This window comes from Vipera berus, assembly GCF_964194415.1.
Source record: "Vipera berus genome assembly, chromosome: 6".
Classification (NCBI taxonomy): Eukaryota; Metazoa; Chordata; class Lepidosauria; order Squamata; family Viperidae; genus Vipera; species Vipera berus.
The window spans coordinates 4,462,722-4,485,948 of record NC_138208.1 but is presented as its reverse complement, the minus strand read 5'-3'; the positions used below and the strand labels follow the sequence as shown (position 1 = coordinate 4,485,948).

At 42.9% G+C, this 23,227-nt stretch overlaps 2 protein-coding genes across 5 annotated transcripts in view; one reads left to right on the top strand and one right to left on the bottom strand.

Annotated features, from left to right (window-relative positions):
- CDHR3 (cadherin related family member 3) overlaps window positions 1–19,613 on the bottom strand; it is a gene marked incomplete at both ends in the record, with an annotated part of 37,996 nt that extends 18,383 nt beyond the window's left edge. The window contains 7 exons of the mRNA XM_081331932.1: window positions 284–388; window positions 503–597; window positions 2,078–2,172; window positions 2,899–3,067; window positions 3,776–3,987; window positions 5,292–5,431; window positions 19,552–19,613. Of these exons, the coding sequence (XP_081188058.1) occupies window positions 284–388; window positions 503–597; window positions 2,078–2,172; window positions 2,899–3,067; window positions 3,776–3,987; window positions 5,292–5,431; window positions 19,552–19,613 (878 nt within the window). The remainder of the gene's footprint in view (window positions 1–283; window positions 389–502; window positions 598–2,077; window positions 2,173–2,898; window positions 3,068–3,775; window positions 3,988–5,291; window positions 5,432–19,551) is intronic.
- A 157-nt stretch (window positions 19,614–19,770) lies between these two features.
- ATXN7L1 (ataxin 7 like 1) overlaps window positions 19,771–23,227 on the top strand; it is a 77,041-nt gene continuing 73,584 nt past the window's right edge. For all 4 annotated transcript variants that reach the window (XR_014026802.1, XR_014026803.1, XM_081330398.1 and 1 more), the window contains exons 1-2: window positions 19,771–20,130; window positions 21,636–21,707. Coding sequence is in view for 2 of the 4 variants with exons in the window: in XM_081330398.1 (XP_081186524.1) it covers window positions 20,040–20,130; window positions 21,636–21,707 (163 nt within the window). In the remaining 2 variants the exon portion in view is untranslated. The remainder of the gene's footprint in view (window positions 20,131–21,635; window positions 21,708–23,227) is intronic.

The following is a 23,227-nucleotide window of genomic DNA, read 5'->3' as shown; positions in this document are numbered from 1 at the left end:
AGCTTGGTGATTTTCTTGCAGACGTTTCATTACCAAACTAGGTAACATCATCAGGGCTAGAAGGAAGGAAGTGGGGTTTACTCTTAAGATGCACTGCTGATGTTTCCTCCCCCCCCCCACAGGTACTCCTAGTTGCAAAGGTAAGCAAGTACCTCCAGTTTTTCTTCGTGAAATAAAATGGAGCCATTTATAGCTGATTAAATTTTTAAAAATCTGATCTGAAAGCATCACCCAGGCCTAAATAGTAAAAGTTTAGCGCAACTGGGATTTTTTTCCTACTTACGTGGTGAAGTAAGGAGCTTCATCGTTCGTATTTATGATATTGACCATCAGGATTCTGTTAATGCTAACTCCAAGGGCATCTGTTACGGTAACATTTAATGTATAGCTGTCAAAACAAAAGAAACACCAACACAATAGATAGGATTGCTCTAGCAGCTAAACCCAGTTTAAAATATCAAACCGTCATTTCCTGATTTCTGGATCATGAATATGATCTTACCTCGGTAGATCTTTCTCAAAATCAAATGACTTCAATGTAGAAATGGTTCCGGTTGGAGAAATTGAAAAGAATGTGGAATTTGGGCTCAGGGAAAACTGGAAGAAATAATCAAATGCAATGGGACCATGTGTAACATATGCTGCTAAAAGTCTCAGTCTCATGACCTTTAACTGGGCGAAACACTGCATCGTAGGGCAACAATTTTTGAACCGATTTTTAACCTAATTTAAAGGGCTAATTTACAGAATGTGTTCAAAATCTGCGACCCACGACTCTCAAGGGAATGAATTTTGGGGAAGTTGTGGCTGCTTGACTGCTGCTGAGCTGCTGCTGTGGTCACACGGTCATTTTCAATGTTCTGTGACAGTTTCCCAGCCACTCTCGCAATCCCTGGCTTCCTCCTTCACCCAGCAGCAGTCAGTTACCTGCTTGTTGAGAAGGGAAGGAAGGAAGGAAGAAGGGAAGGAGGAAAGGAAGGGAAGAGAAGTGAGGGGAAGGGAAGGGTTCCTGACTGTTGGGGTAGTATATAAAACTAATTAAATAAATAAATAGTCAGTGCTACTGTTGGATTCTTGGCAGGATTTGGGGGAAATGAATTTTCTTAGCTTATGATTGTTACTGATTGTTTACTGTCTCTAACCTCTAGGTTGTCCTGAGTCATCCTAAGAGGACATCTATATGTAACATCCAAATTAAATAGAGCAGGCAGAGTTGGAGGGTGGAGTTAAATGTGTCATCAGGTTAGAGTTGTTACGTTGCTACAAATGGTCTTCTTGAATTCCATTGACCCATATCTGGTGCCAATTTAGCACTGAATTTTCGTTGACCAGATTCTTGTCTATAGACCTGGACAATACAACCTTTTTGAAGGGCAACTTAACATATGGTCCTGATCCTTCCACCTGACAAGCAAAACCAACAGCAATTCTTCCAGTTAAAGCCTAGAGCCAGTTTGCTGTAGTATTTAAGGTGTTGGGATAGAAATCAGGAATCTGTAAGTTCTCGTTTTTCCTTAGATATGAAAGCTAGATGGATGCCTTTGGCCCAATAACACACACTCTCTCTCTCTCTCTCTCTCCTCCTACCTAACCCACCTCACAGGATTGATGTGGAGAAAATAGGAGGTAAGATTATTAGGTATATTCGTTGCCTTTTGCTGATCAAAAATAAAGGTGAAATAAACTCCAAATAAATAAATAAAGCTCGAGGGTAAACATTCCATTGCCCTGGCTCAGGGGTAGGCAACCTTGGCTCTTTTATGACTCATGGACTTCAACTCCCAGAATTCCTGAGCCAGCATGACTCAGCTTGGAAACCTCTCCCTTTTCCCTCAGCGTGGCTAGTTTCAGGAATTCTGGGAGTTGAAGTCCACGAGTCATAAAAGAGCCAAGATTGCCTACCCCTGCCCTGGCTCTTCCATTTCACATCACTTGGACCAATCGGTTTCAAAGGCTTGGTTGCACAAGTGCAATATAACATGCAGTCCGTAAGCCTTTTGTTAAAGGAACGTTTCTGAGCACTGAATTCGGCAGAGAGTGATTGTCATGGACGTTAACATGAGTCGATTCTACTCACCGCAACTGTTCTAGGGGGTGTCGTTTCAGAATCCCCTGCGTAAACTTGATAAATATCTCCTGGTGGTGTGTTTTCCAAGATGTAGATTATGACGGCTGTACAGATAAAAGCAGTATACGTTAATTTGAAGGAATGAAAACTATTCTAGGAAGCTGACGTGACAGCTTTTCTCTGGAAGGAGCTTCTTTTTCCATTATGCAACTCAGTTTGTGGCTTTTGTGAGCGGGTTTCTCTGTTCTCCAATAGTTATATTTATTTATTTATTTATTTTATATGTCACTTTCATCCCATTCATGACTCACTGTCGCAGTAAATTTTGAATGCAGTGCTTCTTTATATATAATTGGTCATTAAAGAATGGAAACCAGATGACAGCAGTACAGATAGTCCTCGACTTACGACCACAATTGAGCCCAACATTTCTGTTGCTAAGCGAGACGGTTTGTGAAGTGAATATTGCTGCATTTCGCGACCTGTCTTCCCACAGTGGTCTAGTGAATCGCTGCAGTTGTTAAGTTAGTAACATGGTTGTTAAGTGAATCTGGCTTCCCCATTTCTCTTTGCTGGTCAGAAGGCCACACAAGAGGGGGATCGCATGACCCCGGGGGGACACTGCAACCGTCATAAATACCAGTCAGTTGCCAGGCGTCTGAATTTTGATCACGTGATCAGGGGGGGATGCTACAACGGCCGTAAGAATGAAGAAAAAAAATAGTCCCGAGTCGCTTTTGTAATGCGGAACGGTCACTGAACAAAACTGTCGTATGTCGAGGACTACCTGTAGGGCAAAATCTGGCCTTACACCAAAACCGCTGCCTTACTTTGATTTGCCAAGTTGCCTTGAAACACCGGAGGTTCATTGACATCGCTCACTTGGACAGTCAGAATCTGCAGCTCCAGGGCTCCTGCAGAATCGACCACAAGGATCTGCAGGTCAAAGGCATGGGGCATTGTTTCATAATCTAGAACGGGGTCTCCTGTGGTAACCACCTGAAACGATAAACCAAAGATAAATTATGAGACGGGGGAATCAGGCTTATGTTGCATTAAAATTAGTTATTTTAAATTTAGGGCACTTTTGATGGCAGCTGTGCCTCTGCTTCCTAAATGCCGACAAAGCTTATGATTATCCTGAAATGCTGAAGACATGCAGGAAATACTAATACTAATACTAATGCTAATACTACTAACACAACTAACACTACTACTACTATTACTACTAAAGGTAAAGGTTCCCCCGCATATGCGTGTTAGTCGTTTCCGACTCTAGGGGCCGGTGCTCATCTCCGTTTCAAAGCCGAAGAGCCAGCGCTTGTCCGAGGAGGTCTCCGTGGTCATGTGGCCGGCATGACTAGACGCCAAAGGCGCACGGAACGCTGTTACCTTCCCACCGTAGTGGTCCCTATTTTTCTACTTGCATTTTTACGTGCTTTCGAACTGCTAGGTTGGCAGAAGCTGGGACGAGTAACAGGCGCTCACTCTGTTACGCGGCACTTGGGATTTGACCCGCCAAACTGCCGACCTTCTGATCGACAAGCTCAGCGTCTCTACTACTAATAATAATTGGAAGGGACCTTAGAGGTCTTCTAGTCCAACCCCCTGCTTAGGCAGGAAACCCTACACCAGGGGTGGGGAACCTTGGCACTTTTATGACTTCCAGTTACCAGCCACGGCTTCTGCCACTAAGGAAACACATACCTGATAGAGAAGTGGCGACACGGGGTTGATCCGGAAAGCTTGGGTGAGTGGATTTGAGTTGATGATTAAAGGATACTTGGACGGTATTGAAATGTTTGGCAACAGATGGGGCGTCAAATTGAGTCGAAAAGCGTGCACCACGGTACCAGAAGGTGAATTTTCTGCAACGTTGCCCGTTGCGGGTAAATCAGAGAAGCTGAGGGTTTCTCCCCCTGCAGATTGTGGACAAATGACAACAGGTGCTGTTGGGGAGCATTATTTTCAAAGCGCAAATTGCTCAACACATATACCTCCCTGTTAAGGAGAAACAGCTATGTTTACAGGGGTGTCTGTGGGGCGGTAGGTCAAAAAAATCAAGATGGTGGCTGCAGTTGTCCCGGCCCCGCCTTATGTGCAAAAAAAAGGGGGCATGGCTTTGATCGCATGGTTGAAGCCGCCATTTTGATTTACCAATGTTCCTCCTGCTGTTTCCTCTTCTAATCGGTGTGCGAGGGCACCTATTGAGGTAGAGGCAGTCCTCGGTTTACAACAGTTCATTTAGTGACCGTTCGGAGTTACAGCGGCACTGAAAAAAGTGGCTTATGACCGTTTTTGTTTTATACTTACAAACATTGCATGTGCCCATTGCAGCGTTTCCACGGTCACGTGATCAAAATTCAGACGCTTGGCCACCGATTCATATTCATGACGGTCACAGTGCCCCGGGGGCGTCACATGATCCCCTTTTGGGACCTTCGGACAAGCAAAGTCAGTGGTGGAAGCCAGATTCACTTCACAACGGCGTTACTAACTTAATAACTGCAGTGATTCACTTAATGACTGTGGCAAGAAAGGTTGTAAAATGGGGGGGGGAAACAACTGTCCTGCTTAGCAATAGAAACCTGGGGGTCAATTGTAGTTGAAAGTCGGGGACTACCTGTATAACTCTTACAGCCAGGCATACGGTAGATCAGGGGTCTTCCAACTTGGCCCTTTGATGACTCGTGGACTTCAACTCCCAGAATTCCTCAGCCAGGCATGGTGGCTGAGGAATTCTGGGAGTTGAAGTCCACAAGCAGGGGTCTTCCAACTTGGCCCTTTGATGACTCATGGACTTCAACTCCCAGAATTCCTCAGCCAGGCATAGTAGCTGAGGAATTCTGGGAGTTGAAGTCCACAAGCAGGGGTCTTCCGACTTGGCCCTTTGATGACTCGTGGACTTCAACTCCCAGAATTCCTCAGCCAGGCATAGTAGCTGAGGAACTCTGGGAGTTGAAGTCCACAAGCAGGGGTCTTCAAACGTGGCCCTGTGATGACTCGTGGACTTCAAAACTTCAGTTTGCCTCAGTTTTTCTCATTTGATATCTTGTATAGATTTATACTAATCTCAATTCCCCCAGCTTCACACCCGCCAGGAAAGCACCCATCAGCCTCAGAAAGGAGGACTACCAAGCCAGCGTAGCTGAAGAGCATTGGATTAATAGGAAGACAACTACTTTTCTACCTTTGCTATTATTGCAGCTCTGTTGTAACTCACGAGGAGCAGGGCTGGAATAAAACCCAGCGATGGCCCAAACACAGCCTCCTGACGGAAGTGACCTTCTCCCACCAGGAGATGGGAGAACCACTGTGATATCGGAGGATATTTTCAAGCCAAACTTTTTATATCTTTTTCTTCTGAAAAGGTATAAAAAGGCGGAAGACATCTTTCCGGGTTGTGGCCTTCATTCCTCTACCGGCCACGAAGAGGAATAAGGCCACCCTTTTCTGTTTCGATCAAAATAAGAGTTGTAATTCTTTGCCGAGACCTCGACTGGGGAGTTTCTTTTGGCTCTTTTAAATTCCTGAGTAAAGCTGGGACAATTGTGAGGCTAAGTGGAAAACCTTAGAAAGGAATAAGATATCCTTAGACTTCGAAGCTCCCTCTTTTAATTGAACAAAAACAGGAGTAGCAGAAAACCTAGTATCCATCTTTCCTTTCCTGTCCCCTTTCCTTTCCTTTCCTTTCCTTTCTTTCCTTTCCTTTCCTTTCCTTTCCTTTCCTTTCCTTTCCTTTCCTTTCCTTTCCTTTCCTTCCTTCCTTCCTTCCTTCCTTCCTTCCTTCCTTCCTTCCTTCCTCCCACTATATATATATATATATCACTATCAAGCGACTCTGGGCAGCTTACAGCATAATAAAAACAACAATATGAAACAGTATGTTAAATGAATAAACATTTAATAAACACTTATAAATCCTCTGTAAAGTAAAGCTTGAGACTAAGGTCACTTAGTAACAAATCATTTTAATGACACTGCCGACACAGAGATTCAAGCTAGAGAGTATATCACATTATCAATCTATATTCAGATGTAATTTATTAGCTGTACCGCAGAACAAACCATGGATTTTTCCTATGACTTCTAGAGTGGTAAAACCTACATGACTGGGGTTCTCAGTCCCAGCTGGGAAGACAGGTATCCGAAGAATTGGAACTACAGATCGCAGAATTCCTGTTGGGAATTCGGCAAGGGGTAGCTCTGCCCATGTGCTTTTCATCCAACAGGAAGGCTGGTCTTTTCCCTTTTAATTTTATATGCTGCATAGGCTGGCAGCTGACCAAATAAACTCTTAAAGCAATTTACAGTGAATCACCAAACAGGATTATAATCGCAATAAATACTTACGTTCCATAGCCAATAGCTATAAAATAAAATTACATGAGTCTAAGCACAAAGCCAATTAATACAAGATATCAGTCAATTAGCCATAAAGGTTTCCTAAAGCGGAAATGCTTTTGTTGGCTTGCTTAAAAAAAAAGTAGAAGGTGGATGAGATGATTTTAACTGCATTATATTGATTTTCCCGTGTTTCATGGTGCCCATATATAGTCTTTATTGGAATTGAAATGTCTATAAAGCTGAAGTCTTAGGATTAAAAAACAAGTGAGAAAAATACTACCCATCCTTCTTTGTAGCTGCATCTCACAAATTCCAAGCTCCAAACCAAGGAAAGTTTAAAACTAGGTTTAATTGGGCATAAAGGAGTCTGGGATCCTAGGTGCAGAATTACATTGGTCTAACTAAAATGTATTAGTTGCTGGGATTCATACTACAAATATAAGACTAAAGATCAGTTCATGCAATGTCCTGTTCTTAAGTATAAGAATCTATGGAATCTGTATCCAGAATCACTTACAATTAAATTAAATTAAATTAAATTATGTCATCCCTGTTAACGGACGGACCTTCCGTGTGCTCTGTCATTTTGAAAATTAAGAATAAGGGAGAATTGTAAGGAATCTTATCTGCACTGATTGGAAATGGAGTTATTTATGTCTTACGTCTCCATCCCGATGCAAGGGATTATAGGGTTGTTAAAAAGGAAAAAAAAATCTTATGTTCTTGTTTGGGAAGTTTATTTTTAAGTTACGTTATTGTTTTGATTGTAATCTGTGCACTGGCAAGAATTACTTGTGCCAGTTGATAAATTGTTGAAATATCTACATAAATTTAGTTGGTGTTTTTTTAAAAAAAAATCCTCACAAGGGGACTGTATCGGACTAACCAGTTACCAAAACACGAAAGCTGACAAATCATTAGGCAGAACAAATCTCCGTATCTCAGATGAATAAAACTCTTACCAGATATTTTTACAAGTAAAACAACGAAGCAAAGATAGATCCCATCCGGTGTCTTTCTGAAAAAGCAACCATCCATGATAAACAGATTTTTAGATTATCTCAAGAGTGTTGTGATTCCATTGATTGTTGCCTCCAGATTGTTGCGATTCCGCTGACAGGTGTTCCCCTTATCAGGCAGTGAGAACGACAATCAAACAAAACTTTTGCTGTAACTAAGGAGTTTCTAAAACAGAAGCCTGTTTACTTTTCCGTGAGTAGTTTAGTGATAGCAATCTGAGATGAAGTTCAGGAAACTCACAGAGTAGAAGGGACAGCAAAAGATGAATTCACACACACACACACACACACACACACACACACAAACATTATCTTAGTTAACTTCTCCTTGAAGTCTTCAATAATACATAGCAAAAATGACATTTGCAAGACAGAAACGCCAAAGTATCTTTACAGGCTAGGATAATATATGCCTCAGCTAAAAGAGTTTTTTTTAGAATTACCAATGGATGATGTATGAGGCTATGGTTTCATGATGATTTAATAGTAATGATTAAATATTACAATTAGTACCCGTATCGTTTTATTGTGTCTTGCGTTGCCGCTCTGGGGAGGCTCAGCGGCTGGCCGGCTGGAGCAGTAGAAAAGCACCTGTTCACAATAAACAAATAGACGTTCGATATAAACAGGATTAAACAAAATTAATGATTCGGAGTGTGGTAAATCTTGGCGCTGTGTGATCAAGATAGGGTGGGTAAGTGTAATAATATTTAATGGAGGGAATCTAGGTTTGATTAACTCTCTTGATATTGTGGTTCTCTTGCTAAGTCACACCCAGGATCTGAAAAAGAAAGGAAATGTTGATGCCATTTAATGTTAATGTATTTGTTTTCCATTGCTTGAGCCATTCTTTTATCCTAGAAAGTCACCACATCACCTACATTATAGCACTGTGACACTAATGGGAACCCTCTAAGTCAGATGCCCTTCTTTGGAACCCCAAAATGAATCCCAATTTTAACAGAAGCATGTAATGTCAAGCCCTCACATGAAAGAAACAGGCAATTTCATTTCTGGATATTATTTGTTTCATATAAAATGTCAATAGTTTGAGAGTCCATGAGAAATAGACTCACTTTGGAAGGGTTGAGCTTGTCAGATATATATATATATATATATACCGGTATATATATATATATACCGGTATATATATATATATACCGGTATATATATATATATATATATATATATATATATATATATATATATATATATATATATATATATATATATATATATATATATATATATATATATATATATATATATATATATATATATATATATATATATATATATATATATATATATATATATATATATATATATATATATATATATATATATATATATATGTATGTATGTACCGTATGTATGCATGTATGTATGCATATATATATGTGTATGTGTATATATCAGGGGTCTTCAAACTTGGCCCTTTGATGACTTGTGGACTTCAACTCCCAGAATTCCTCAGCCAGGCACGCTGTGTGTGTGTGTGTGTGTGTGTGTGTGTGTGTGTGTGTGTGTGTGTAGAAGCAGTGACTCTGCTTCTCATATATACAGGGAGGGAGGGAAAGAGAGAGAGAATATAAAATAAACATGCCTGCACTAAGGAAATTTGTGTAGTTGTGGATTTCTCCTCACCAAATTCCCTGATTCTTAGATTTAGGAAATATTGCCACCTAGTGTCACAAGGTCTAACTTTTATATTTTGATTAAACATTATAAAGCAATAAGGCAGTCTTTGACTTTCTGGTGATTCTCAAAATGAGATTCTGAAGAACATCTTTCAATGAAATCGAAAATCATCTTTCTCTCCTTTGGGAGAAAGTTTGAAGACCCCTGATCTAACCGTAGCTGAAGAAATCCAGGCTTTCCTTTAGGTCAGAATCCTGCTCTGGAATCTGAGGTAAATGCCAAAACCGGTTCTCTAATTCCCATTGCTGGCCATGGTAATTTAAAGATGGCCAAGTACCCCACTCTCTTCCAGCAGCATCTTATTTGACATCCATCCTCTAAACCAGGGGTAGGAAACCTTGACTCTTTTATGACTCGTGGACTTCAATTACCAGAATCCCTGAGCCAGTCATGCTGGCTCAGGAATTCTGGGAGTTGAAGTCCACGAGTCATAAAAGAGCCAAGGTTGCCTACCCCTGCTCTAAATTAAAGACTGTAAGAAAAATAGGTCTCTCACACCTGTCTGGCCTTGCTGGCAATTAAAAGATAAAAAAGCCAAATTGTGTATAATGCTAATTTGTTTGGTTTATTGTATAATGTGTATCCAGCCATTCTGGTTTATATGCTACAACCACAATTTATGATTTAGTATACACTCTATCTATTTATCTATTCATCCATCTGCATCTATCTATCCATTCATCCATCTGTATGTATCTATCCATCCATTCATCTGTATCTATCATCTATCCATCCATCCATCCATCTATATCTATGCATCCATCAATCTGTATCTATCTATATCCATCCATCATCTATCTGTATGTATATGTATATGTGTGTATATATATGTGTGTGTGTGTATATATATATATATATATATATATATATATATATGTATATTTTCATCCATCCATCCATTCATCTGTATCTATGCATTCATCTGTATCTATTCATCCATTCATTCATCTGTATCTATCTATCTATCTATCTATCTATCTATCTATCTATCTATCTATCTATCTATCTATCTATCTCCCTCTATCCATCCATCCATTCATACATCATTGATTGCAGGATCCATCATGCCTTGATTGTAATGAGGCATTAAATGATCTTGGAGTCCTTTATGCGCTCACGTATCTGTTTTGATTCCAGGTAAGCCTGAGCACGAAAGAGGCGGCGGCCTTACTTGGGGCTTTCTGAAATCCCCGTGCAGACAAGACAGGTGTCAAGAACGGTTGAGTGTTTGCATTTAGTAGTTCCTTTGCTCTAATTCCTGCCGGATCCACTGAAAAGCTACAGGCAGAAAACAGCATCCAATTTAGAGGAGGTAAACGCTCTCCAGGCTGCCATGCCTGAAGGCAAAATTAAAATCCCTAAACGGTTCGTACTTATTAGAAAGCTACGGCTGTAATAGGCAAGGTGAGCGGTGACTCTGCGCCATTTTAACTGGTTTTAATATGGCAGTGATTAAGTTTTGAATTGCTAGGAGGGGAAGGGAAAAGGGTGCATCGCTCCCGGATGCTAGCTAAACTCGGCTTCCACAGATCCAGAAATGTTTGTATGAACTGACATGAGTTAAGTGAAGACACTCAGGGAACATCATATCTTTGAATAAAGATTTATTTTATGGCCGGTGAAAGTCTCGGTTAGCAAGGAGATATCCACAAGAGCAGTACAGATAGGCTGAAGAAAATGATATATTTCTTTTATAACAAGTTTTATTAGTTTTCCAATTTAACATCCAAATATTTAGAAAGCATCATGGTGACCGGGTAATCAATAGTTCAGTAACAAAATTTTTAGTACATATCTCAGGTTACGTTATCAAAAATTCCTTCACTATTCCCCTTAACATTTAATATAACATACTTAAACTAATAAATTTCTAACCAGAACAAGCTCAGTTAAAGCATTTATCAATCTATTTTTACTTAAACATATCCGTGTCCTGTTTTTAATTTTACCTAATTCTTAGTTTTTAATTGCAGTGTTCCAATTTAAAAATGATGTTTTTTTTAAAGCACACATAATATTTAGGCTGAAGAGAATGAACACTGAGTGTTGGCAGCTCACATACATAGTCCTCGACTTACAGCCACAATTGACCCCAAAATTTCTGCTGTTAAGCGAAACATTGAGTTTTGTCTCATTTTATGACTTTTCACGCCACATTTGTCAAGTGAATCACTGCAGTTGTTTAGTGACACCATTGTTAACTGAATCTGGCTTTCCCATTGAACTTTGCTTATCAGAAGGTCACAAAAAGGGATCACGTGTGCCTCCCGGGACACTGCAAATGTTGTAAATGTGAGACAGTTGCCAAGCGCCTGAATCTTAATCACGAGATCCTGGGAATGCTGCAACAGTCACAAAACTCAGTTAAGAAATTTCTCACTTAGCAACATAAATTCTAAGTGGGCTCAATTGTGGTCGTAAGTCGAGGACTACCTCATACATGGGGTCCTCGACTTACAACAGTTCAGTTAGTGACCGTTCAAAGTTACAACGGCACTGCAAAAGGTGACTCAGGACCGTTTTTCACCCTTACGACCTTTGCAGCATCCCCTGTGGTTACAGGATACAAATTCAGACGCTTGGCAACTGACTCATAGTTATGACGGTTGCAGTGTCCCCGGACGTCACATGTCCCCCTTTTGCACCCTTCTGACAAGCCACGTCAATGGAGGAAACCAGATTCACTTAACAACCGGGTTAGTAATTTAACCACCGCAGGGATTCGCTTAACAAATGCAGCAAGAAAGATAATAAAATGGGGCAAAACTCGTCTAACCGATGTCTCACATAGCAACAGAAATTGTCAGAGCGTGCACAGTCTTATTGCACTGAGATAACCCAGGAATAAACACAGTAAACAGTGGACTATATTAAATGGTGGTTTATCTTACACTATCTACAACAGGAAAAGGGATGCAGTGGCTCAGTGGGTTAGGAAGCTGAGCTTGTCGATCAGATCGGCAGTTTGGCGGGTCGAATCCCAAGTGCCGCGTAGCAGACTGAGCGCCTGTTACTCATCCCAGCTTCTGCCAACCTAGCAGTTCAAAAGCATGTAAAAATGCAAGTAGAAAAATAGGGACCACTACGGTGGGAAGGTAACAGCGTTCTGTGCGCCTTTGGCGTCTAGTCATGCCGGCCACACGACCACGGAGACGTCCTCGGACAAGCGCTGGCTCTTTGGCTTTGAAAGGGAGATGAGCACCGGCCCCTAGAGTTGGAAACGACTAGCACGCATGTGCGGGGGAACCTTTACCTTTTATCTACAACAGGGGTCTTCAAAAGGACTTCCGGTGGCGGCGGAGCGCCGGAGACAGCCTTTTCGGGCTGCCCATGGCTCAGCTGTGTAGATTTCACCCGAAACAGCGCCGATCAGCTGTTCGGGTGAATTTGAAGCCCCCTCCTCGGGAGAAGAGGAGGGGGTGAGGCCCCAGGTAGGGGTCGAGTTCTCCGGGGCCGCCTGAGTTTAAAGCTCGGGTGGCTGAAGGATTGAACTCCCCCGTAGCCTGGGTTGCTCCCAGCTGGTCAGCGTCTCTGCTCCGGATTTCTTGGAGCAGAGCCAGGCGTTTACGACCATCCCTGCCAAAAGGAAAGACTCTGGAATAAAAGGAGCAGGCAGAGCGGTACAAGAGGAAAAGGTGAAGAGGATCTTTATTTTTACTCTCGAGCTTAATGGACTTTTTAAACTTAAAGTGAAAGTGCGTCATAAGTGAAAGTAAAAGATGGCGGCTAAACCTCCCTCAAAAACTCTTCGGAGTGCTGGAACTTCTCCGGTGCAACAGACATCGTTGCAAACTTTGCTTCCTCCTGCTGCATTGACATCGAAGGATTTACAAGATGCCCTTGAAAAACACGCCCAGGTAATTTTAGTAACATTGGGTGATAAATTGGCAAAAATGGAGGAGAGAATAGAAGAGAGGATGGAAGAGAAATTTAGTGCGATGAGGGTAGACATTTTGTCTACAGTGGAAAGTGTGGCTGAATGTGTGCAAGGTCTGGAAGAAAAAGTGGAAGATTTGACTCAAAAAAATGCTGTACTAGAAGTAAAGGTATTGGAGAATGAAGACTTAAGAGATAAAATGGACAGAGAGTTAAGCCTTGTTCAGTTTCAGCAGATGCAGTATGCTGTTAGAATCAGAGGCTTAAAAGAAAATATTAAAGAAGATTTAAAGCAGCTGATTTCTGAAGCCTTGGAAGCAGTATTGGGTCAGCCAGCATCTGAAATAAAGGGATGTATGGATAAAGTTTTTCGTGTTAACTCATGGATTGCCAGACAGAGGAAGTTACCTAGAGATGTGGTGGTTTACTTTACAAAGAGAGAAATCAGAGATGAAGTTATTCAAGCTGCCTACGATACTAAAGTAGTGGTTGCTGACCAAGAAGTTTTGGTCCTAAAGGAAATCCCTCCAAAGATTTTAAGGAGAAGAAAGGACTTTGCATTTATTGTGCAGGAACTTAAGCAACGTGATATAAGGTTCAGATGGGAGATCCCAGTTGGGCTGGTGGTGATGTATGAAGGTAAAAGATACCATCTGACTACTGTGGCACAGGCGCGTGATTTCTACAACAATGTTTTAAAAGCAACCCCACTATTACTTTTGGAAGCGGCAAAGGGATCTGGTGAAGAAAAACCTCATGAGGCTGAAGATGGCCAGACAGAGGAGGATGGTGCTAGAAGGGATCAATTTACAACTTTGTTGGCTGATGCTGGAGAGCTAAGGGTGACGCGTGCTGCTTTAAAAAGAGCAAAACAAATAAAAGAACAAGACCAGCAGAAGTTTATGGAACTTTCAAAGCGTACTTACAGCGAGGCAGTGGGAGGAGCGTGGCCCAAAGAAGATAGGGCCATTGGAGAGGTGCTCCAGAAGCTTCGGGGCGACAAGAATGGCGACTAAATTCTTAACTTGGAATGTTAATGGACTAAATTCGCCTCAGAAGAGGAAGAAAGTTTTTCAATATTTAAAACAATTTAAGACCGATGTTATATGTTTGCAAGAAACGCATATTAGGGCTATGGACCAAAAGTTTTTATTGAATTCAAGATTGGGTACGAATTTGTTGCCTCTGCAATGAATAAGAAAAATGGAGTGGTTGTTTATGTTAAAAGTGTTATAACAGCGGACTTAATTGAAGCAGATAAGCATGGAAGATACGTAATGATAGATTTGTTGTTAGAAGGCAAAAAAACGCTTTTAGTTGGACTGTATGCTCCTAATCAACAACAACAACAGGCTGACTTTTTTAGCTCACTTCATACAAAGCTTACTCAATTGGATTACAAATCGTTTATTTTTATGGGGGATTGGAATGGCGTTTTGGACGTACAGATGGATAAGGCTGGTTTTTTTAAGCGTATTCCATGCCATGCCAGATTGCCTAAATCTTTTTTTGAAATGAAGGACGATTTGGAATTGCAAGACATTTGGCGTGACACACACCTGCATGAAAAGGATTATACTTTTTTTTCTGATAGACATCAATCTTTTTCTAGGATTGACTTCATTTTGTTGACTAATGACTTTTTTTCTAGGATTAAGAAGGTAAAGATCTGTGCAAGAGCTATTTCTGACCATAGTCCAGTATGGTTAGAGATCAATAAGGACAATAGAGATAGGCGCTCGTGGCGCGTAAATGAGAACTTGTTTAGAAATGAGAAAAACGTGGAAGAATGTAAACAACGGATGAAGGATTTTTTTGAAATTAATATGAATAAGGATACGTCTATGGACATGGTTTGGGATGCTAGCAAGGCATATATGAGAGGGGTGCTGATATACATGAATAATAAACATAGACGTACTTTGGAAGCTAGAAGGAAAGAATTGGAGAATGAAATTAAGGAAAAAGAGAAGGCCTTGATTTTGAATCCATTGGATGTGAAGACTAAGGAGGCTATCAAGCTATTAAGAGGACAATTTGATAAATTAATGGCTGATCAAGTGGCAACTAACTTGAGGTTTGCTAGGCATAATACTTTTTGCAATGCTAATAAGCCAGGTAGATGGCTGGCTTATAGACTAAGGAAAAAGCAGAGGGCTTCTAACATAGACAAAGTTGAACATAAGGGGAAGGTAGTGTTTCAACAGGATCTTATTAAGGAAGCCTTTGTGGATTTTTATTCTAAATTATATGCTAAGGAGAAGATTAATGAAAAAGATATTGATGAGTATTTGGAGAATGCTAGCATCCCGGTTCTTACGCAAGTACAAAAAGAGGAGATTAATCAATTGATTACAGAAGAAGAAATATTTACAGCAATTAAGGAGTTGAAGGTCGACAAAGCGCCAGGTACAGATGGTTTGACTGCGGCTTACTACAAAAATTTACAATTAGAGATGGTTCAACCGTTAAAGCAACTGTTCCAGACAATCCAGAGAGGGGGAAAGGTGCCTCCATCTTGGAGAACGGCTTTTATCTTTCTGATCCCGAAGGAAGACCAAGATGCTACTCAAGTAAAAAACTATAGACCGATATCACTATTAAATACAGATTACAAGATATTTGCTAAGGTGCTGGCTAATAGACTGATGAGGGTTCTGCAACGGATGATTCATGGGGATCAAACTGGGTTTATTAGTGGTAGGCAAATGAAAAATAACGTGAGGCATATAGTTGATGTGTTGGAATTTTTGGAAAGGAACAACCAGATCCCTGCGGCGCTAATTTTTTTAGATGCTGAAAAAGCTTTTGATCAATTGAATTGGCAATTTTTGATGAAAGTTTTAGATAAAATGAATTTTGGGGATAAATTTTTGCAACCAATTAGGGCATTATATCAAAAACAAACAGCTCGAATAATAGTTAACAATAGTTTGTCAGAAGTATGTAGTATTGAGAAGGGTACAAGGCAAGGGTGCCCGTTATCGCCTTTATTATTTGTGTTAACATTGGAGATATTATTGGTAAAAATACGAAATTCGGAAAGAATTAAGGGTATACGGATTAGAGATCAGGATTACAGATTGAGAGCATTTGCAGATGATCTGGTTGTTACAGTGACCCAGCCGGAGAGCTCTGTTGTGGACCTGATGGAGATAATAATGCAATATGGGAAGGTTTCTGGATTTAAAGTTAATGTACAAAAAACTAAAATCTTGGCCAAAAATATGACAGCATCGCAAAAGGCCCTTTTAGAAGGGTTAACTGGATTTGAGATTGTCAAAAGGGTCAAATATTTGGGGGTGCTTTTGTCGCCCTCTAATACAAAATTATATAAAAATAATTATGAAAAATTATGGGGAAACATTCAAAGAGAAATGGAGAGTTGGGAAAAATTGCAATTGTCTTTACTGGGAAGAATTGCAGCAGTGAAAATGAATGTCCTGCCTAAATTTCTGTTTTTATTTCAAATGATACCGATTCTTAAGAAAGATTCTAACTTGGAGGAATGGCAGAGAGGTATCAACAAATTTGTTTGGGCAGGGAAAAGACCACGAGTCAAACTTAAGATTATGCAGGATACTCGTGAAAGAGGTGGTCTTAAAATGCCTAATCTTAAATTATATTATGAAGCTGCTGCGTTATCAGGAATAAGTGATTGGATTAATTTGACACAAGAGAGATTATTAAATCTTGAGGGCCACGACTTGTTGTTTGGCTGGCATGCATATTTGTTGTATGATAAGAAGGTAGATAATGTGTTTAGAGTGCATATTTTAAGACAGGCATTGCTGAGAGTCTGGAAGAAGTACAGACATAAGCTAGACTGCAAGATACCATTGTGGGCAATTCCAAAACACGCAATAGAAAATATACATGCTGGTTTCAAACATGATGTGACTACCTACAAGGAGATTCTAAACTTGGAAAGAAATGTTTGGTGTTTGAAACAATATAGTCTCTTGCGAGATGAGAAGATTGTTCAGAATTGGTTTCAATATACTCAGCTACGAGCCAGGTGGAAAGAAGATCAGAAAAATGGTTTTACAATGACTGATGAAAATCTGATAAAGCAAATTAGAAATCAGGGACCAGCACATATTAAACGGATATATCTTGCATTGATAGAGATTGACTCAGAAACAGAACTTGTTAAGGATTGTATGATAAAATGGGCCCAAAATATTCAAGAAGTTATTACAATGGACACGTGGGAAAAGATTTGGGTGAGGAATGTAAAATTTACACAAGCTCAAAATTTAAGAGAGAACTTTTATAAAATGTTTTATAGATGGCATTTAGATCCTAAAAAGCTGGCAAGTATGTATCCGAATTATCAACCAAAATGTTGGAGGTGTGGTGATGAAGATGCAACCTATTTTCATGTATGGTGGACTTGTAAAAAGGTTAAGGCCTTTTGGATAAAAATTTGGTGGAATATGCAGAAGATTTTCAAGCAAAGGATAAAGTTTTGTCCGCAACTCTTTTTGTTGGGAATAATTACAGATGCTACGGTTGTGGACACTAAGTTGATGTTGAATTTAATCACGGCAGCAAGACTTTTAATAGGTCAGTATTGGAAGAAAGAGGAACTACCGACTATAGAAGAATGGACTTTAAAGGTTTCCGACCTGGCAGAGATGGCAAAGATTTCGGCTTACTTGAAAGATCACTCGCAAGAACGTTATTTTATGGAGTGGAGAAAATGGGTTGAGTACATTCAGAATAAATACAGGGTTAAGAAGTTTCATGTAGCATTTGAATAAGTCTTCCTTCGTTTTTTCTCTCTTTATTTCCTTTTTTTTCTTTCTTTTTTCTTTTCTATATATATTTGATATTATTAAGATTTGTATTATCCTGTATAAGCTAGAGAGTGATGGATTTTAGAGTTTATGGTTGTTAGTATATGGTTGCTTATGATGGGTTTTTTTCCCCTATACCTTGTATTTAGCTCTGGGAAGTCGGGGGGGGGGAGGGGGGAGGGGTAGGGAGGGAGGGAGAGGGGAGGGGGAGGGGGGACTGTTAAAGATAAACTGTATGTTAAAACTTTTCAATAAAAAAAAAACAGGGGTCTTCAAACGTGGCCCTTTTATGACTTGTGGACTTCAAGTCCCAGAATTCCTCAGCCAGGCACACTGAAGGAAAAGGGAGTTTTCCAAGCTGAGCTATGCTAGCTGAGGAATTCTGGGAGTTGAAGTCCACAAGTCATAAAAGGGCCACGTTTGAAGAGCCCTGGTTTACATGAACTTTGAAAGACATGGCAACCTGTAAGATATAGCAGCTATGCTGATTTTCAATGTCTTCCGCAAAAGAGCTTGCTGATACAGGTAGTCCTTCACTTATGACCATTTGTTTAGTGAGAGTTCGAAGTTACAACAGCATTGAAAAAAGTGACTTATGACCTTTTTTCACACTTACAACAGTTGTAACTGATGAGGTTAGCTAGCTGGGTCATGAAACGTCCGCAAACCCCCCCCCCCAAGCTCAGAGGGCACCGAGGGCACCCATAGTCCTCCCCCTCCTTCTCCAGTCTACAAACGCCTCTCCCTTCTAGCACTGATGAGGTTACCTAGTTGGGTCATGAGATGTCCGCAGGAAAAAACCCAAGCTCAGTGGGTCCCAAGGGCCCCACAGTCCTCCTCTTCCTCCTCCCTCTCCTTCTCTCCACAAAACCCCCTCCCTTCTGGCATGGATGATGATAGCTAGTTGGGTTGTGAAACGTCCACAAGAAAACCCCCAAGCACAGCAAGGACTCACAGTCCTCCTCTTCCTCGTCCCCCTGCACTCTGCAAACCCCTCTCTCCTCTATCACGGATGAGGTTATCTAGTTGGGTCATGAAACGACCGCAAGGAAATCCCCAAGCTCAGAGGGCACCGAGGACCCCATAATCATCCTCCCCCTCCCAAAACCCACTCTCCTCTGAATACTGATGGTGTTACCTAGTTGGGTCATGAAACGTCTGCAAGCAAACCCCCCCCCCCACGCTCAGAGGGCACCGAGGACCCCACCGTCCTCCTCTTCTTCTCCCTCTTCCCCCTCCTCCTTCTCCACTCTGCAAACCCCTCTCTCTTCCAGCCCTGATGATGTCACCTAGTTGGGTCATGAGATGTCTTGCAAGAAAACCCCCCAAGCTCAGCGAGCACCGAGGACCCCACAATCCTCCTCCTCTTCCCTACAAACCCCACTCCCACCTAGCACTGATGAGGTTACCTAGCTGGGTCGTGAAGCGTCTGCAAGAAACCCCCCCCCCCAAGCTCAGAGGGCACCCAGGACCCCCCAGTCCCCTTCCCTACAAACCCCACTCCCACCTAGCACTGATGAGGTTACCTAGCTGGGTCGTGAAACGTCTGCAAGAAACCCCCCCCCCCGAAGCTCAGAGGACCCTCAGGACACCCCCCCCAGTCCTCCTCCTCCTCCTCGCCAGGAGACCCCTTTCCCGGGCGCCCCCGCCCCACGCCCGGCCCTCCCTCCCCCCGCCCGCCCGCCTCCTCGCTCCCCCCTCCCCCTCCCGCTCTCCTCAGCCCCCCCCCCGCGCCCACCTGTCCCGCCTCGCCTGGCCGGGCCGGGCTTCTGAGTGCAGCGCGGCTTCTCCCGGCGCCATCGCGCCTGCGCCGCGCCGCGCCGGCCGGCCGGCGGACTCTGATAGGGAGCCGGGGCTGCCACTAGCCCCGCGTGGGCGGCGGCAGCGGCTGCTGCGGCTGAGGCGGCGGCCGAGGAGGAGGAGGCGGCGGGAGGGCGGGAGGCGGCGGCGGCGGCGGAACGTCCCGAGGATGACGTGCGGCGTCCTCGAATCCCGTGGCTTCCTGGCTGCTCGCGCGCGGCTGCTGCTGCCTCTGCCTCTGCTGCTGCTGCTGCTGCCGCCGCGGGAAACGGGCAAGGCGGCGCGAGCGGGAGCCGCGCGGCGGCGGCGGCGGCGGCGGCGGGGAGGAGGAGGAGGCGGAGGAGGAGGAGGAGGAAGCAGCTGCTGAGGAAGAGGAGGAGGAGGAGGAGGAGGAGGGGCGGCGGCGCTGCTGCTGCTGCTGCTGCCATGGCGGCCCTGGAGCGGCCCGTGCCCAGTCCCGAGGCGTTCCTGGGCCAGCCCTGGGCCGCCTGGGTGCGGGAGGCCGCCCCCCCGCACAGTAAGACCCCCGCCCCCAGCGCCCACGTGCCAGGCGGAGGGAGGGAGGGAGGGAGGTGGCACGCCTGGCGCCCTGGCACCCCCGGCCCGTGCGGGCGCTGCGGGGGGGCCGGTGGGGGGAGGGGAGGGGGAGACGCCGCCAAGGATGCCCGTGCGGGGATGCAGGGATGGGGTGGGTGGTCGTCTTGGGGGCTTAGGGGGGAGGGGGGTGGCAGCCAGGCCCCTGTGTTGTCTCTCTCTCTCGTTCTCCTTCTCTCTCTCTCTGATTCTCTCTCCTTCCCTTTCTCTGGTTCTCTCCTTCTCTCTCATTCTCTCCTTCCCCCTCTCTCACTCTCTCTGATTTTCTCATTCTCTCATTCCCCCTCTCTCTTTCTCCCTCTCATTCTTTCTGATTCTCTCTTCCTCTCTCATTCTCTCTCTCATTCTCTCTCTGATTTTCTCATTCTCTCATTCCCGCTCTCATTCTTTCTCTGATTCTCATTCTCACTCATTCACTCATTCTCTCCTTCCCCCTCTCTCACTCTCTCTGATTTTCTCATTCTCTCATTTCCCCTCTCTCATTCTCTCTGATTCTCTTTCTCATTCTCTCTCATTCCCCCCTCTCTCTTTCTCCCTCTCATTCTTTCTGATTCTCTCTCTTCCTCTCTCATTCTCTCTCTGATTTTCTCATCCTCTCTCATTCACTCATTCTCTCATTCCCGCTCTTATTCTCTCTCTGATTCTCTCTCTCATTCCCCCTCTCTCATTCTCTTTCTCATTCTCCCTCTCATTCTTTCTGATTCTCTTCCTCTCTCATTCTCTCTCATTCTCTCTCTGATTTTCTCATTCTCTCATTCCCGCTCTCATTCTCTCTCTGATTCTCATTCTCACTCATTCACTCATTCTCTCATTCCCCCTCTCTCATTCTCTCTCTGATTTTCTCATTCTCTCATTCCCGCTCTCTCATTCTCTCTCTGATTCTCTTTCTCATTCTCCCTCTCATTCTTTCTGATTCTCTCTCTTCCTCTCTCATTCTCTCTCTGATTTTCTCATTCTCTCATTCCCGCTCTCATTCTCTCTGATTCTCTTTCTCATTCTCACTTATTCTCTCATTCCCGCTCTCATTCTCTCTCTGATTTTCTCATTCTCTCTCATTCATTCATTCTCTCATTCCCGCTCTCATTCTCTCTCTGATTCTCTTTTTCATTCTCTCTCTCTCTTTCTCATTCTCCCTCTCATTCTTTCTGATTCTCTCTCCTCCTCTCTCATTCTCTCTTTTTCTCTGTCATTCTTTCTCATTCTCTCTTTTTCTCTCTCATTCTCTTTATCATTCTTCCTCTCATTCTCTCTTTCTCTTCCTCTCTCTCATTCTCTCTCTCTTTCTCTATAATTCTTTCTGTCTTATTCTCCCTCTCTGATTTCTCTCTCTCTCTCTCTCTCTCTCTCTCTGTTGCCCCATCTGGACCCATATGTGAGTACCGACGTGCAATCTTTTCCTGATGATGCTTTTCTCCTCCCCCCCCTCAGGTATTGACGTAGAAGACCTTGGGAAGGAGGGCAGCAGCAGCGGCAGAGAGGTGATGAGGCTTAATAAAGAAGGTAAGGAAAGGCGAAGGGGGCCGGATTGGATGGGAACTGACCTTCCTCCTCCTCTTTCGGGGTGGGGGTTTGAAGGCTTCCTTCCCAAGCCAGGCTCCTGCCTCAAAGCCACATGGATTCTTGGGTAGACGTAACCCTGAACAGTGCCAGGAGGCTTATGTTGGTTAGGCCCTTTCTTATGGTTGGGTCTGTTGACTGGTGAGCATTTAACATCTCTGATAGCGTCAGGCCTGTGAGTGAAGTTGGCATCTTGTGCTTAATTTTGGACAAGGCTGCGTCCCTTTTGAGGAAGGAAGCAATCATTTACCTACTTCTGAATCTCCCAGCTCCTGTTCCTCAAGTTTGTTTTATTCTTTCTGAAGGTAATAGGTGGATTTTTGGGACCCATGATTGAAGCTTCTGTTTTTTTTAGCGATGAACATCTAATTGCAGTAAGGTACCTCTAGTGATTAAATAGAGTTAAAACTTGCAAACCGACAGACTGGTGATGTTCTCGGAGAACCATACATGGCTTGTGATTTAAAGAGCTATTTGTGCGCAGCCCGTTTTGGGCTGAACATACGGTGTTGAGATTAGACGTGACTAGCCCTAACACATAAGCTTGATAAAAGAGGCAACATAGCTTGCAGTCAAGACATCCTGACAGGTTTGCTTTGCAATATGTTGCATAGACGGCCTGTTGATATTAGTAACACTGGATAGTTTGATGATCTCATAAACAAAGGCTAAACTTTCAGTTAGTGGACGTAAAAAGTGGACATTACAGAAAGCTTTCTGGAGAAGACAAGTTATGGTGATCTTGTAAATCAGGGGTGTTCACCTTGGCAACTTGAAGACTTGTGGACTTCAACTCCCAGAATTCCTCAGCCAGCGTGCCTGGCTGAGGAATTCTGGGAGTTGAAGTCCAAAAGTCATAAAAGGGCCAAGTTTGAAGAGCCCTGATTTAGTGTGTTGTGTTAGCCCTGAAAATTGGGTTTGTTGGTTAGATCATGGTTAAGTTAAATCATAGGTGAGTGGGTCATTTTAGTATAATTTTGACAATTAAAATGTGTGTGTGTGTGTGTGTGTGTGTGTGTGTAAATGGTTTTCACAGTCACAATTATTTTAGCTGAATTTACTTTCAGGGTAAGCTTAACATCGTGGCCCTGAGAACTTCATGACATCATGCACTATGAACATTTTTTGAGGTTTTGATCATGGTGCATAAAAAAGAAAGTAGTACTGCAATGTTATTAATAGATGATAGAATAATATCAACTCCTGGAGTAGGATATAGACTAGGGGTCTTCAAGCTTGGCCCTTTTATGACTTGTGGACTTCAACTCCCAGAATTCCTCAGCCAGGCATGCTGGCTGAGGAATTCTGGGAGTTGAAGTCCACAAGTCTTAAAGGGGCCAAGTTTGAAGACCCCTGATACAGAGAGCTTTTAAATCTCAAAGACAACGCATTTGGGATGGAGTTGATCATTAATTGTAGAATTGATGCACTATGTTTCTGAAAGGGCCTCCGTGTGTGATCCT